General features: G+C 50.4%; 6 protein-coding genes across 6 annotated transcripts; 1 reads left to right on the forward strand and 5 right to left on the reverse strand.

Moving 5' to 3' along the window:
* Window positions 1-122: 122 nt before the first annotated feature.
* On the reverse strand, window positions 123-935 carry C7974DRAFT_306701 (uncharacterized protein; the record flags this gene model as incomplete). The annotated part of the gene is made up of 1 exon (XM_046138095.1): window positions 123-935. A coding segment is annotated over one exon (813 nt), but the record flags the coding sequence as incomplete, so codon positions are not given.
* A 292-nt stretch (window positions 936-1,227) lies between these two features.
* On the reverse strand, window positions 1,228-2,001 carry C7974DRAFT_432320 (heterokaryon incompatibility protein-domain-containing protein; the record flags this gene model as incomplete). The annotated part of the gene is made up of 3 exons (XM_046144847.1): window positions 1,228-1,246; window positions 1,300-1,635; window positions 1,667-2,001. The coding sequence occupies 3 exons, from the start codon at window positions 1,999-2,001 to the stop codon at window positions 1,228-1,230; spliced, it is 690 nt and encodes a 229-aa protein (XP_045998603.1).
* A 936-nt stretch (window positions 2,002-2,937) lies between these two features.
* C7974DRAFT_140355 (uncharacterized protein) lies at window positions 2,938-3,780 on the forward strand. The gene has a single exon (XM_046135578.1). It carries the CDS (start codon window positions 3,127-3,129, stop codon window positions 3,616-3,618), a length of 492 nt encoding a protein of 163 aa, XP_045998604.1. The 5' UTR covers window positions 2,938-3,126; the 3' UTR covers window positions 3,619-3,780.
* Window positions 3,781-5,235: 1,455 nt separating this feature from the next.
* Window positions 5,236-6,239, reverse strand: C7974DRAFT_389408 (uncharacterized protein). The gene has a single exon (XM_046141361.1). The coding sequence runs from the start codon at window positions 6,113-6,115 to the stop codon at window positions 5,363-5,365; it is 753 nt and encodes a 250-aa protein (XP_045998605.1). The 5' UTR covers window positions 6,116-6,239; the 3' UTR covers window positions 5,236-5,362.
* Window positions 6,240-8,327: 2,088 nt separating this feature from the next.
* On the reverse strand, window positions 8,328-8,951 carry C7974DRAFT_450262 (uncharacterized protein; the record flags this gene model as incomplete). Its single annotated transcript, XM_046145734.1, has 1 exon — window positions 8,328-8,951. A coding segment is annotated over one exon (624 nt), but the record flags the coding sequence as incomplete, so codon positions are not given.
* A 583-nt stretch (window positions 8,952-9,534) lies between these two features.
* C7974DRAFT_308196 (glycosyl hydrolase family 47-domain-containing protein) lies at window positions 9,535-12,597 on the reverse strand (the record flags this gene model as incomplete). The annotated part of the gene is made up of 2 exons (XM_046138160.1): window positions 9,535-9,829; window positions 9,881-12,597. 2 exons carry the CDS (start codon window positions 12,595-12,597, stop codon window positions 9,535-9,537), a joined length of 3,012 nt encoding a protein of 1,003 aa, XP_045998607.1.
* Between the last annotated feature and the right edge of the window lie 725 nt (window positions 12,598-13,322).

Genomic DNA, 13,322 nt, shown 5'->3' on the forward strand with positions numbered 1-13,322 from the left:
GTAAGGTCCAACTCTTGCAGTGCTTTTGGATTAGAAAGAAGGAAGTCTGGTTTCTCTTCTTCGGTGAAGGATAGATCAATCAGGCGAAGCGGATGCAAAGTTTCGTAGTCGCTTTCTTCGTAGAGAGCAATCTGCAGCAAAACCGAAGCGTCGTGTTGCTGATCGGGCTCTATGGTGTTCATCAGACGTTTGAAGTAGTCGTTCAAGTCGCTAGGAATCTTTTCAAGCCTCCTCCGCAGCTCCCTCATCCCGTCTCCATCTCTAAGACCTTTTGATAATTCACGCATCACTAGATGGACCCACAAGAAAACCCCACGCGCTTTTGTTGTGATCTCGTTGACGATATCGTCCATACTCTCGTTTTGGCTGCGTATCACATGTTGGAATCGTGCATGCCCAGACAACTGCGCTCTCACGAACAAGCTGATGTCGTTGCGAGTAAGATCTTCCAGCTTCAGTCTTGGACATCCCTGGAAAGAGTCGTGGAAGATATTCCAAGGTCTGCTAGAGATGCATAGTTTGACATATCCAAGTTCAGCGAGCTTGAACAAGAAATCAACCAGTTTGACTCTGATCTCGTCACTTCCGGCGAGCTCGTCGAGGCCGTCAAGCAGAATAAACGCCATAATTGAGTCCCTCGAACTCACCAAGCAATTGTAGAGGGTGGTCTGCAACTGGGTCTGAGTCCAATCAACCGATTGGAAATCGGCTGCAGGGGTAGAAGACATATACATCGACATGGGAACGATGTTGGGAACCAGGTTCGGCTGTTGTGCTAGAAGTTGATACAGCATTGATCGGAGTAAACCGACTACCGACTTTTGCAACATGGATCCAGGGTTCCAGAAGAAATACTGGATCTTGATCACCAATTTCCCCTTTGACCAGGGCTGGAAATAATCTGGCGTGGTGAGATTTCGATCCAAGAATCGCATCACTGTCGACTTCCCTGATCCTGGTTTACCATGGATCCAATAGATTCGTTGTAGCTCCTTTTCAGATGATAGCCAATCGAGTAGACTGTCTGCGTATGTGTGATTTCTAAGCCGACGCTCCAAAATCCACTGGTAGGTACCAGCATATGCTTCATGTACTTCGAGTCTTCGATCTTCCATTCGAGGGAAGTAGAGGCTTTCCATGATCCATCGAGACCGTTTAGAGACATCATCCGCTGCCGCAGACTTTTTTGAGTTACTTGGTAAATCACTCTGCTCGTGGATCGATGGCTCAAAGGGGCGTTTTCTCACTTTTTGAGCGATAACAGACCTATCAGTATGGGGTTTGAGGTCTTCCAGTGACGACTTGATTTCCTTTCGAAGTCGCCTCAGGGCGCTCAGTCTCCCTTCGCCATAGATCTGAGGTGGAAACACGCCGAAGATACCAAGCATAGAGTAGGCCTCATCTTCCTCCCGCGTAGTTTGCCGTCGCTCTGCCCAGGAGAATCGCGCCTCGATGCTGAACTGGTCCAAAGGTTGTCCCTCGAGAGCACCTAGTGCTATTCCAGTCGCAATCTGAATAGGCTGGAGAAGGGACTCCCTTGTTCCAATACACTCAGCATCTGTAGTGAAGAAACGTACAGATTTGGGGGCCAGGAGTTCTTGCAGTGTCCATCCTCGAGTAAAACCATCTGCTATCCTTGAACGACTGCTCGTCTGCGATTGATGACACGTCCGAGAGATACACGTAGCATTGCGCGGCTTCTCTATACCATTTGAACATCGAATTAATGGCTTCCGAAAGCTCTGCACTGCTCGACTTATCAATGCAGCATGTGTCGACCCAGAAGTACTCCAGCCCATCTTGTCGGGCCAGCTTTGCGCAGAAAGTGAGCTTGCTGTACCCGACCTTGTCCCGACCCACGCCACTTTTCATATCCTGGTAAGTAACTTCCTCATCGCCAATGCCCCATGTGTGCGAAAGAATTGCATACGGAGGCAGGCTGCTGCCCGTGAACTCGGTCAAAATGAACGCGTGTTCATCCAGCAGCTTAAGAAGACGCATGGCGTGTTAGCTTAGAGCTCCGCATCTCTACTCCGGAAGCGTTGTAGGACCGAATTGTTAGTGTGACACCGGAGTTGGAAGTTGTCGTGCAAAGGGTTGTGAGGTAAGGTGCGGGGTCAGCGTATGCATGATCACGTGAGTCGGCGACAAAGATCAGAAGAGAGCAGGTACTGATCAATGATAGTGTTGAGGAAGTTGCTTCTATCACGTACGCCAAAGTGGATATTGCTTATTTTTAAATAGCTTAAAGTAGCTAAGGAACATATATAAAATACTAAAGCAGCCTAGCGGTAGCTATTACTTAGTTTGTTTGCAAATAGATCTTATAAAAAGGTTAATAAGCTAATCACAGGGGGGGACGTTGGGCTGATACAGTGTGCCGGCACGGCGTGCATCCAGCAAGTTGAAAACTCTAGGAGAGTGGTGCAGCTGTTCTGGATTAGCCAAACTCTCAATGGTTACCCGTGAGCTATCAACCGGAGGAACACCCCCTTTGTACACATTGTTTTATCTAGTGATGCAAAACCACCCCAAATCCTTAGCCGCTTGTCGGCCATTGACGGATGCAGTAAATCTTAAGGTTGACAATGCGCTGCGCTTTCGACGCTAGTCTAGCCTGTCACTGAATAGTTAGCGAGCAGTGCGTCTGCGCAGCAATATCCCTACTCGCATCTCACTGGCATTAAACTGTTGACGTGCATAGATAGAAGGCAGAGTTATACCGCAGGTCCCCTCAGGCGGTAGACAGCGCATCGCATGACCGTGCGTATCGCGTGACTGTGCACAGCACCTAATTATCCTGTGACGCATGCAATCAAAACAGCGGGCCTGCGATGGATCCCTTGACCGCCACAACCGCCTACTCGCGGGGCGCATACTGCCCTGCTGTTAATAGGACCTTGCCCCACAAAGTGACGTTGCCTATAGTGATCGTCCCTGTCAAATGCCCGAACAGTAGTGGCTGCCCTACCCTCCTCGTACGAAGTATTGGTAGAGTATAAGAACGTCTGATGCTCATGCAATGTGAACATTCAAACAACAGCTTACATCTGCATTGCTCATCTGCATCAATATCTTTGCTTGTCTCCAGTACACGGTTCCTTCCATTAATTCAAACTCTCCACCATGAAGTTCTCCGTCGCTACTATTCTGGCTGCTGCCCCAGCCATCCTCGCCTCGCCTGTCAAGCGCCAGGATACAGAGAAATTTGGCCTGCTGAGCATCCGCAGCGGCGATATAAACGTGCATCTTCGTTCTATCGATGCTATCAACGGCTACTTCTATATCGGCCGCCAGGCTGGCAATGCCACTACACTCCAAGGCTCGAGCGAATCCGGGTTCAGTCTCTCCACTTCTGCCCCCGGCGTTCAGCAAGTTTACGTTGAAGCCACTCATGGGGCGATCCCCGGCGCGCTTGCCTACAATGCCGCCGGCAGCGATGTTCCGGGTACCGGCATAACCCAAGGTTTCAGCGTCGACGACAACAGCTTCTCTTTCGCTGGAGCTTCCTGGGTTGCCTGCCCGACTCAGGGCGCCTATATTGTTCAGACCGTTGCTGTTGATGGAGAAGTTCCTGAGTTTTGCGTCGGCATTGCTATCAAGCCCATTGTCGTGTAATACCCAGCTTGGAAAACACGCGTAGACCTACAGCCACTTGGGGTTCTATGTTAGGGATTAGTTAATTATAATACACGTCCATTGGACACCTCACCGACCTTAGTTTGGATGTCCGATGCCACACTGCAAATGATTTACGCCAGCCATGAAATGAGTTGATCTTCAAGACCACGTTACTTAGCTTAAGGGTTGACTTGCTTATTCTGAACTCGAAGATTTCCAAGTGTACGGGACTTAATTGTGCGTTGAGCTGGACTATCTGCGCGCTGTCTTTGCCACTTCGGCGAGTGCGACATGCTTTCACAATTTCCACGTCGTATGAGCTAATAGTAGTGGGTCAGACTCTCCGGGGTGTAGATAGCCGTTGTTTCAAGATGCATGTTTCGCGTGTACTGTACAGAAAGGCAGCCTGGTAAAAGTGTCGTTCGACTTGGCAAATAATCGTCTACATTTTCCCTGATCCATACAGAACCTAAGAATGGCATCTACGAAAAGATTCAAAGTGATGTGTGGCATCTGGGCTCCATGTACGCGAGGATATATGCCTTTGTGAATAGAGCGGAGTTACAGAAGATCATCCAAAGCTAGAGGACTTCACACGCTACTCGCACGTAGCGACACCTATCGTAAAACACTCCCCATCCTGACATCCGATCGCTAAGGTCTTTGATCACGCTAGTTTTGAGCCTCCAGCTACACGCACGGATGACTTCACCTCTGTTCGCCCCGATTGTTTTTTGCGTATTGAGATCTCGTTCGCTATGTTTGGATCGTACCTTACATTCTACCATAGTCTTTTACAATATCACAACGAAGTGATACTGGGTAGGGTAGATATTTGGCACAGTGAACTGTAGAAAGGCACTCCAGGTTGACACTCGTTACCTCTGCAGAACAGAGGGAAAAATTATCCATTGCCATGTCTGTACCTTCTTACAAGTAGGAATAGAGACAATCTTGAATTGAATTGAGGAGAAACAGGGTAGTAAGCCTTGGCGTGTATTCTTGCGGATTTTAATGTTGATTAGACCCTTCTCTACTACTACTCCTACTAGATAGTCACTGCCTGCTTCGTGGCCCTTCAAAGTAGAAGGCCCTTTAGTAACTACACGTGTCGCGACTTTAGGATCTAGCACAATAGTATATAGGGATACTTAGCTCTTTAACATCTTCTATATCTCGTGCCTAACCTAAATAGGTTCTGCTTTTTTTGTTTCACTTTAATATGACCTATAGATCCGTAACTTACAGTTTTTCCAATGCTATTAGTCTTATTATTTCTTGCCAACGTCCTTGTAAACAAGTATTCTAAGATCTTACAGCCCACGATTGAAACTATTTTATTATCCTTCCACGCAGTTCAACATTGCCTGCAGCCGTACCCTTTGGATAGAACAAATTCACATGGTTGTATAAAGCGTGAGCCCGGTGCTGACGCGCCAAGGCGAACAGTTAACCCTGCATCCTACGGGCATCCTGACGTCTTTCGACCCGAGTCATACATGATGATCGTCTAGACATCCCTGTCTGGTGCGCTAACTGAAGGGATGATTGTGTGCACGCAGCACTACTCATTGAGCGGACTGCATGAATCCGAGAATCGGGCACACGTGAACAGCAATGCTTGACCTTACTTAAACCGAAGCGATAAAGGACATAAATTCAAACTTGACTTCTCAATAGCCTGTATGTAGTACTCGAGTATACAAGGTGGGGATAGGAAATAGTGTGTATCCTCATCCGTTCACCAGTTCACTGGCAAATTGTAGACAGGCAATTGCAACCACTGGCACGATGGGTTTGCCGCCTGCTTATTTCCTTGAAAAGGCTTTTGAGTGGCTTCGCCCCTGTTCCGTAACTTCCATTTCAACTCTGGCTGGTCAAAACAACCCGCGACCCAGCCATTCAAGACGTCCCAGATGACTTGAACAGTGCTCTTGTCCGTTCCACTCTGTTTGCTGATCTTCACAACGATCTTACGTTCCCGAAGCACCTTCTGTTCTATCTTTCCCCAGATGCCGTCCATGGGCGGCTTGTGGTAATCGGCAAGACTGTGCATTACGTAAACCGAGCCCGAAGTCTTTGCAGCAAAGGCTTCGGACATCCTCTCATAAAACATGTTGCGTGTAGCGTTGCTATGATGGATACAACTGTACTCGTTTTCTTCGCCGGTGCTGTCGTTGTAGAGCGCTGCATCCCATGGCTCCCATATAGTGATTAAGCTCTCATGGCAAGCGTACACCTTTGCTGTTTCGCTCATGCCTCGGGTGTAGAAGAGGGAATTATGGAAAGGGGCTTCTGGATCTCGCCCTTGGTAACGGTTTAGCACTTCAGGTCGAATGTTGTCTTGGAACCATTCAACAGTGAAATCTTCAATGCGTTTGTAGCGAGGACCCGGGTCGATGCAATGCTTGAGATTATGTTGGACACCCTTGCTGTATGCTTGGACAACTAGGGCCGTAAGAATAGTAAGAATAACGACTGAGGATTGGATCATATTGTAGCGGTAGGTGGAAAATCAGGGAATGACTTATGCAATGAACGCAAGAGTAAAGCAACCGGAAAGCAAAGCCTTATAAGTAGTTCTCCTCTGCAGATGAGACCGAAAAAGTATTGCAAAGGGACCGTTACCCGCACCTACAATTCCAATAGATTTTACTAATGTATGCACGTAAGACTCGGATGGGGCTGAAATGGAACGATTGGTAGGAGCTCGCTCGCATTCTGCAACACACCGTTTCCTAGGTAGCATTCTGCTGACCAACATAAGGCTTTGATAGCACCTCTGTGAGCCAGTCAGGCCTTATCAGTACCCCAAAAACGACACCAGACAGACGTTAAGCGCCTAGGCTGGGTCAAACTCAAGTGAGGCCTGCGTCTTGATGCGCGTCAAAACTGCATGGTCAAGCGACGAGCTCTAACGATGGGCGCGTAGCAATGGTTGGATAGCAGCAACTGTTGTAGATCTAGGCTGTGCCGTAATCGTTTGCGGTTTTGTTTAGGGTGGTCAGCCTTGCGCATGTGAACCACAAAGGCTAGGTCAATACAACGTGCAGTGAGCTGATTGACCGTAACGAGAGGACGTTCGCAGTGCAGATAGTTGGACTGTAATGGATAAGCAACGAGTAAAAGGCCTGCGTTGATTTAACAACAGCAAAGTACACAATTAGATACAGCTTTTATGTCTGCACTTCAGTAATCTTATAACGCTTCCCTAGGTATCAACATGGTATAATCTCCGGATTGATCGTGATAGGTCTTCTAACTAACTACGTCACTAGCAGGAGAAGCCGCACATGTCCAGAAGTCTTAAGGTTTCGAACCTTGTAGCAGAGATACTCTTGGAATGTGCATTACTGCATCGGCCTCCAGGAGCGTGGTGATACGATTAAGATTTCTATAAGCGCTAGTAAATAACGCATAATCAGAACGCACTGCAAGTACATGAACGATGGAGTCGTCAGCTCATGTTGAATCTCAGCCCTCCGGAGACTCAGATTGCCAGTGCCGGAGTCGGGATGCCGGGACAGCGAGCAAGGTAGCTGCAGGTCGACAAGCGCGTGTGGCTTTTACAGCGTCCGTTGCATCATTTCCAAAGCGCCAAAGCAGTGCAACATGCTGCCACAAATAGAAAGCCGGGGATAAGGCAGAGGAACGCTGTCTCGTAGTCCTGCATGCAGGATCTCGGATCGGCAAGGCTGAAACTGTGGGGGCTACATGTTGGTGGCGCAATAAGCACTGTTGCGATATCAGCTACCGTCAGCTGCCAATTTGCCTTTTGAGCGACAGGCATCAGAACCAGAGTTGACTGCACATGTCACAACGAGGTGCAGACAGATCACCTCTTATAGAAACAGACAATCTCGTTCAAGCCCCGTCCGCAATTCCTCTCAATAGTGAGATAAGGTGCGGGGTCAGCGTATGCATGATCACGTGAGCCGGCGACAAAACCAGGAGAGAGCAGATATTCAATGATAGTGTCGAGGAAAATGCTTCTATCACGTACACCAAAGCTTGAGAATCTTGTAGTAATCAGTCCATTCGACAGCTTTAAAGTCTGGAAGAGGTTTCAAGTCTGCTTAGCTGTCATACGCAGAAGAAATAGCCTGAATTAGACAGGAGAGACGCTTCGACAACTATACTGTATATCAGCCGTTTGTTTGCGATGAACATATGCACCGAGATGCACTTGTGTCGAAAGTTGTGCGGTCTCTTCGTCTTGCCCGAAGTGGATCGATAGAAGCCGATCGCGCTCTTTGATTCAAGGATCAAAGATAAATTTTATCATGTCAGTAGCAATAAAAAGTCAGTGTAGTTATCACGGTCTCAAGAAGTAGATAGACTCATTTCGAAAGGCCGACAGAGCATAGATAAAGAAAGGCATGTAAACGATAAGTGTATAATGGCAGAGCAAGCAACGCATAGTCTAGTGCAGGTACGTAAAGAGAAAATGTAGAACCTTTCGAAGTAATGTTTCGAACAATTGTAAAGCCGTTTTCTCGGAGTCTGCCATGTTTCCTGGTCGATTTTCGCAAAGAAACTGTGTCTGCTCAATGCTCATCCGATTCGTCGTTGGTCAGGACTTGTGATTGAACATCTGCTGTCAAAGCCTCCATTGTCCAGACCTTCTTCTCAGCAGGCAACTCCCTCAACACATTCAGGGAAAGGTCGCGGGTGAACTCATTTGGCAATGAATCCCACACCGCTTTCAAATATCCACCCTGTGACCTCATGTACATACTCACGAGGACATACCTCAGAGGACATGGCTCACAAGTCTTGTCGTACGCCAGTTTCACGGCTTCTGGGCCCGGGAAGTCATTCTCATCCACACCCACCTCTTTAATGGACTGTAGGATAGCGATGCAGAAGTCAAGATCCTGAAGCTTTATGCCGAGAAAGTATGCTTCAATCAGATCCTTCCAACATTCATCCAAGCCATCGGTTTCGATAGGAATCTTGGCATAATACAGCCACTCAACGTAGATCTCGAAGCCGCGTTCGCTAATATCCGTCATGTCCAGTGTACGGTCTGATACTTGAACCCAATCGTGTCGGCAAAGTGGGCATGTCGCGGCGGCAGTCGCGCGCTGTATCCATCCTGTCATACATGAGGAGTGGAAGTTGCGGCCGCATGAGGCGTCACAAAACGTCAAGTCCTCAGCTTCTGGCCTGAGTTCCTCATGGCAGATAGGGCAGTCGCCTTCGATTTTGCGTCGTTTACGTTGGATTTTGTTTCGAATCACGCGGGAGGTCTTGCACATCAGGTCTGCGTGTACTCTGAAGAACTTTTCCTGAGGCCCAACTTTGCAGGTCAACATTCTGCAGCCCAGACTGCGGTTCCGTTAGTGGTCGCTAATTGCAGATAGTTGATGCACATACTAAGACCTGCGTCTTTTGCGAACACTAACGCGCGGTACCGGTGGCATATTGCTGTTGCTGTTGACGTTGATATTCCCTGGCGTTTTCTCGGACAAGGCGTGTATTGAAAGGTGGAGGTGGAGGAGTTACGAGACGGAGGTGGGGTAGAACAGGAATATATATGACTCGGCCCACAACCTTGTAGCTTGCTGCTGTGGTGAGAGAGATCTGTGAAGCTCTTACCTTTGAGTCGGCTAGGTGAGAGAAGCAGCAGGTAATACTCGTGCCAACAATTTACATCTCGGGCGTGAACACATGTCCATAGTATGCAGTGGGCTCCACAGACGACATCTTTCCTTTCTGCCAAACAGTACACACCTCAGAAAACGAAGAAACTCCATGAATGCTATGCTGCGATACCTAATACCTTAATACGCTACATCCCCGAATCCAACACGTACTCAAAACAACAGACTCACGTGGGCCAAAGCCGTTCGTAGTCTACCCAACACCGAAACGCCTTCTCTTTCCCAGTACACTCTACACCTCCCGCTCTTACGTCGGCCGTCTAAAAGGATGTGCCTCGGTATTCAACACCCACTCATCCAGACTGATAAGCGACTCGTCCGCAAACAGCAAGTAGAAATACTTCAGCGTCTCGGCGAGCCAGAAGCTCTCCATGCTGTCGTTCAGATCAGGCGCAGTTTTCGTTACGTCGTCGATGGCCGAGTTGCCGTGCTGCGCAGTGGTGTGCTTGATGATGTTCTGGAACATACGCCATCCGACTGCGCGCCAGTGGTCGTCGCCTGTGATGCGGTACATGTACCACACGCTCTCGATGGCCTCGGGGCTGGGGTCTTGTTAGTGGGTGAGCGGAGTAGGTGGGCCGTGGGGGACGTACCGGAGGATATAGTTTCGCGCCACGATACTTACAACGCCCTCAGGCAGGCGTTCTTCTTTGATACGGTGTTGGACGTGCTCTCTGTGGCTCAGCACCGGCATCGGGCTGTACAGATACGGGAATACTGGTGCTGTACGCGATGGCAGAGCTGAGACACCTAGCTCGGGGATGTTGAGGTCTGGCTGGACTTTCGTGGGGGGACCCTCGCCTTCTTCTGACTCGCCACCCATAACGGAATCATGGTCCTGATGGGGTGTGTGAGGAACAGCGAGGGGTCGGACCGCAGCTGGAGGCGAAGGATTTGCGGCTTTGGCTGGAATGCCTGGAGTGTCCTCGATGTTGACGTGGGTTGCGTCGTCAAGGAGATCGATGATTTGTCGGCGATCGAGGGTGTCTGCGAAGACGTAAGAGGGTGTTGGCGTGGCTTGCGCTGCAACCTGAGGATTCGCAATGGGAACTGGAGCCGCGGTAAATGATGCCATTGCTTCTGCGTACCATGACTCAGCGGAGGCGAGTTGGATTTGGTATTGCTGAAGTTGCTCTTGGTGATTCTGGATACGCCAGTCCGCGCGCGGATCGATGAGCTCGTGATACAGTGTCTCGTTCCAGGCGCACTCGGTCTGACTCTCGCAAGGAACACCAATATATCCCTCGGGCATGATGCCAGTCGCTGTCATGTCATAAGCGTAGACACATCCTTCTGTCAGCTTTTTCGCAATCTCGAGATCTTCGGGCCGGTCAAAGATCTTCGCACCCATGCCAAACATGCCGCCAGCAAAGCATGTCAGGTGGGCATTTTCAGGTTCAAGGTTAGCATCGAATGGTGCGTCTTTTGGAGACACAACGATGAACTTGCCCGAGTAGAGAACATCGTTCTCCTGAGGAAGCATAGGACGGAACAACAAATGCTTTTTGACCACGTCCATGGACCACTTGTACATTGTCCGGTACTTTGCAACTTGACCGCCAAGAAGCAGCCACTGTTTTGGAAGGTACTCATATGTGGAGTCGGACATACCACCCAAGGTATACTCTTCGCTGCCATAATCTGAAGACGATGCGAATCCTTGTGGGACGCAAGTAGGGGCCGCAAACGCAGGATTGGCTAGGCCAGTCGAAGAGGCTGCATCGAACTTGATCCTGTCCATGTTCCCTTTCTGGAGTGCCAGCAGATCCGCCTCTAGGTCAGTCGGCTTCTTTGGAGGCGTCCATTTCTCGACATCATCCGAGCGCCGTTCAAGCGGTGGCAGAGCAGACATCTTGGCGGGGTCACCCAGTGCGGCAAGCATCGGGTCTTCCAACCCCCCGTTAGGCGGCACCCAGGTCGGATTTACACCATTAGGCGTAAGGACAATTGGATCAGGCAGGTCGAGTGGAACCATCTTCTTTCCACCTGGAGAAAGTTGCTCGGTTGGCGTTGGTGTAGGAGTTTCTTCCAAATTACCCGGCGCGAGAGGGTCCTCTTGGGGAATGCTGGGAGGGATCGGCGCCTGTACGGGCACATCGATGGCCACCATTTTACAGCCCGAAGCATCGAGGTATGTCGGCCACATACCTGGAAGTCTTGAAGTTTTCTGGAATTCTTCCAGGTGGTCGGTGATGCGAGCAATCGCATCGTAGTACTTGTCCTCCCCAGTAAGCTGCGCCAGCCTTGTGAACTCCATTGAGAGCGATCCAATCTCAGCCAAAACAACACGAGTGCTTGCACGATGGGCATTGGACGCGAATTGCGACCTCCAGTAGTAGTATGTCTCTGGCATGCGGTTTGGCGTGTCGAAAGCGCTATAGAGGACCTCCGCAAGCTCGACCGCCTTGTCCAAGAGGACCTTGTGCTGCTTTCCACTCACGTCGTAGGCTGCCAACAACCCGCCCAAGTATCGAATCGTGGTCTCGAACAACGGAATGTCGGCGCGTGAAGTCGTTGTAAAGTCGAGTGTCGCAACAGCCTTGACAGCATCGACAAACTCCTCCTTCAGGCCCATAATCCATAGTGTATCCAACGCATCTACCAAAGTCGCACGCCAGCCAGCAAAGGGATCTTTGAACTCGCCAGACACAGGCTTGAGCTCGTCGTGCTCCCAGGCAAGCTCACGGTATCCATCCCACGACCGCTTGAAGACGTTCCTGATCGTATCCAGCTTTGCAGTACGTGCGGCTTTCGCTTCTGGTGTTTCAGGCTTGAAATCGTATTGAATCTTCTTAATTGGTTTCGACTGGCCAGCTGGAAGCTTTATCATCGACTGTGGGGGCACAGGGAAATTCTCGGGCAGCTTCGACCAGTGCACCTGCTCAATGGTCGACTCGTCCAACACGGCGCCACTTCCAGGGCGACCGGCCCATCCAGGCGCAGGCGTAGGAACAGTAGGGAGGTGCTCCTGCGGCAGTTTAGGCTTAATAGCGGAGCTCGACGCGGGTGCAGCGGACGACTTCGCACTAGCAGGAGAGTTGACAGGCGCAGCTGGCGGCGGCGGCGGTGTCTGGAGGGGCACATTCCTTGTCGCAGCTGGCACATCGACCTGGAGCTTCTTCGTCTCGTGCGCAACGATGTTGGGCTTGTGAATGAACTGGACCGCGTCTTCAGCGGCGTCCTCCAGGTGTCCTGCAGCATTCGATGCCGCTTCCCGCCACGTTGCTCCTGACGTCCCAAATTTGTATATTGCGAGTACCGTGATGACTGCGAAGGCGAGGAATACGCGGTATCTCCTCATACGAAACATGTTTGCGACGTGGGCGGCGCAATGCGCCTGAACTCGTGGTGTGGGTGCGCGGGTGCGATTGTAGAGAGTGTGGAAGTCGTCGCGGACGATCTGGCGTGTGCAGAGGGGGTGTTTTCGCGTGGGTACGTGCGATTAATGGGTGTCGTGGTCAATGGACGGCGCAGAATAGGGAGTGGTAAGGTTTCAGACGGTGCGAACGCTCAGCGCTGCCATGAGATCGTCGGACGGCTCTGTCCTCGAACAATAAGGAAGGGAGGAAGAAGACGGTGCGACGAAAACACCAACTGTTGGGTCGAATAGATTGACAGGCACACAGACTGCGTGCCTGGCTGGAAGTTACGGCCTTGGCTCTCCGAGAGACCCTTAGCTGTGATGCACGATCCACTCAAGATCGCCGCAGACGTTGCAGATGGCGGATGAGCCAGGGTCCGTATAAACAGCCATTTACCCCTCGGCGGTGCCTTGAATGGAGTAACCGGACTTGGTGGCCCTATGGCGCAACAAGACACCTTGAAATACCTACAATCATGTAACAGCCCGACGTGCCCACGAAACTGACTAGAGGACGAACGTGTTCATTGTTTGGGGGAACTAGGTATCGCGCTGCCGCGGCACGAGTCCCCGCAGCCATGTTTAGCAACCCGAGCTAGCAAATTAAGCTCAAAGATCCTGGCAAGGATGCGGGCTGCGGCAGCATGACAGGGTGTCTGGTAAACGATGGTATG

The sequence above is a fragment of the Boeremia exigua genome (genome assembly GCF_020726555.1).
Source record: "Boeremia exigua strain MPI-SDFR-AT-0100 chromosome Unknown C7974scaffold_4, whole genome shotgun sequence".
Classification (NCBI taxonomy): domain Eukaryota; kingdom Fungi; phylum Ascomycota; class Dothideomycetes; order Pleosporales; family Didymellaceae; genus Boeremia; species Boeremia exigua.

Coding starts and splice junctions, on each gene's coding strand:
- C7974DRAFT_140355 (XM_046135578.1), top strand. CDS start 3,127: ATGAAGTTCTCCGTCGCTACTATTCTGGCTGCTGCCCCAGCCATCCTC.
- C7974DRAFT_389408 (XM_046141361.1), bottom strand. CDS start 6,115: ATGATCCAATCCTCAGTCGTTATTCTTACTATTCTTACGGCCCTAGTT.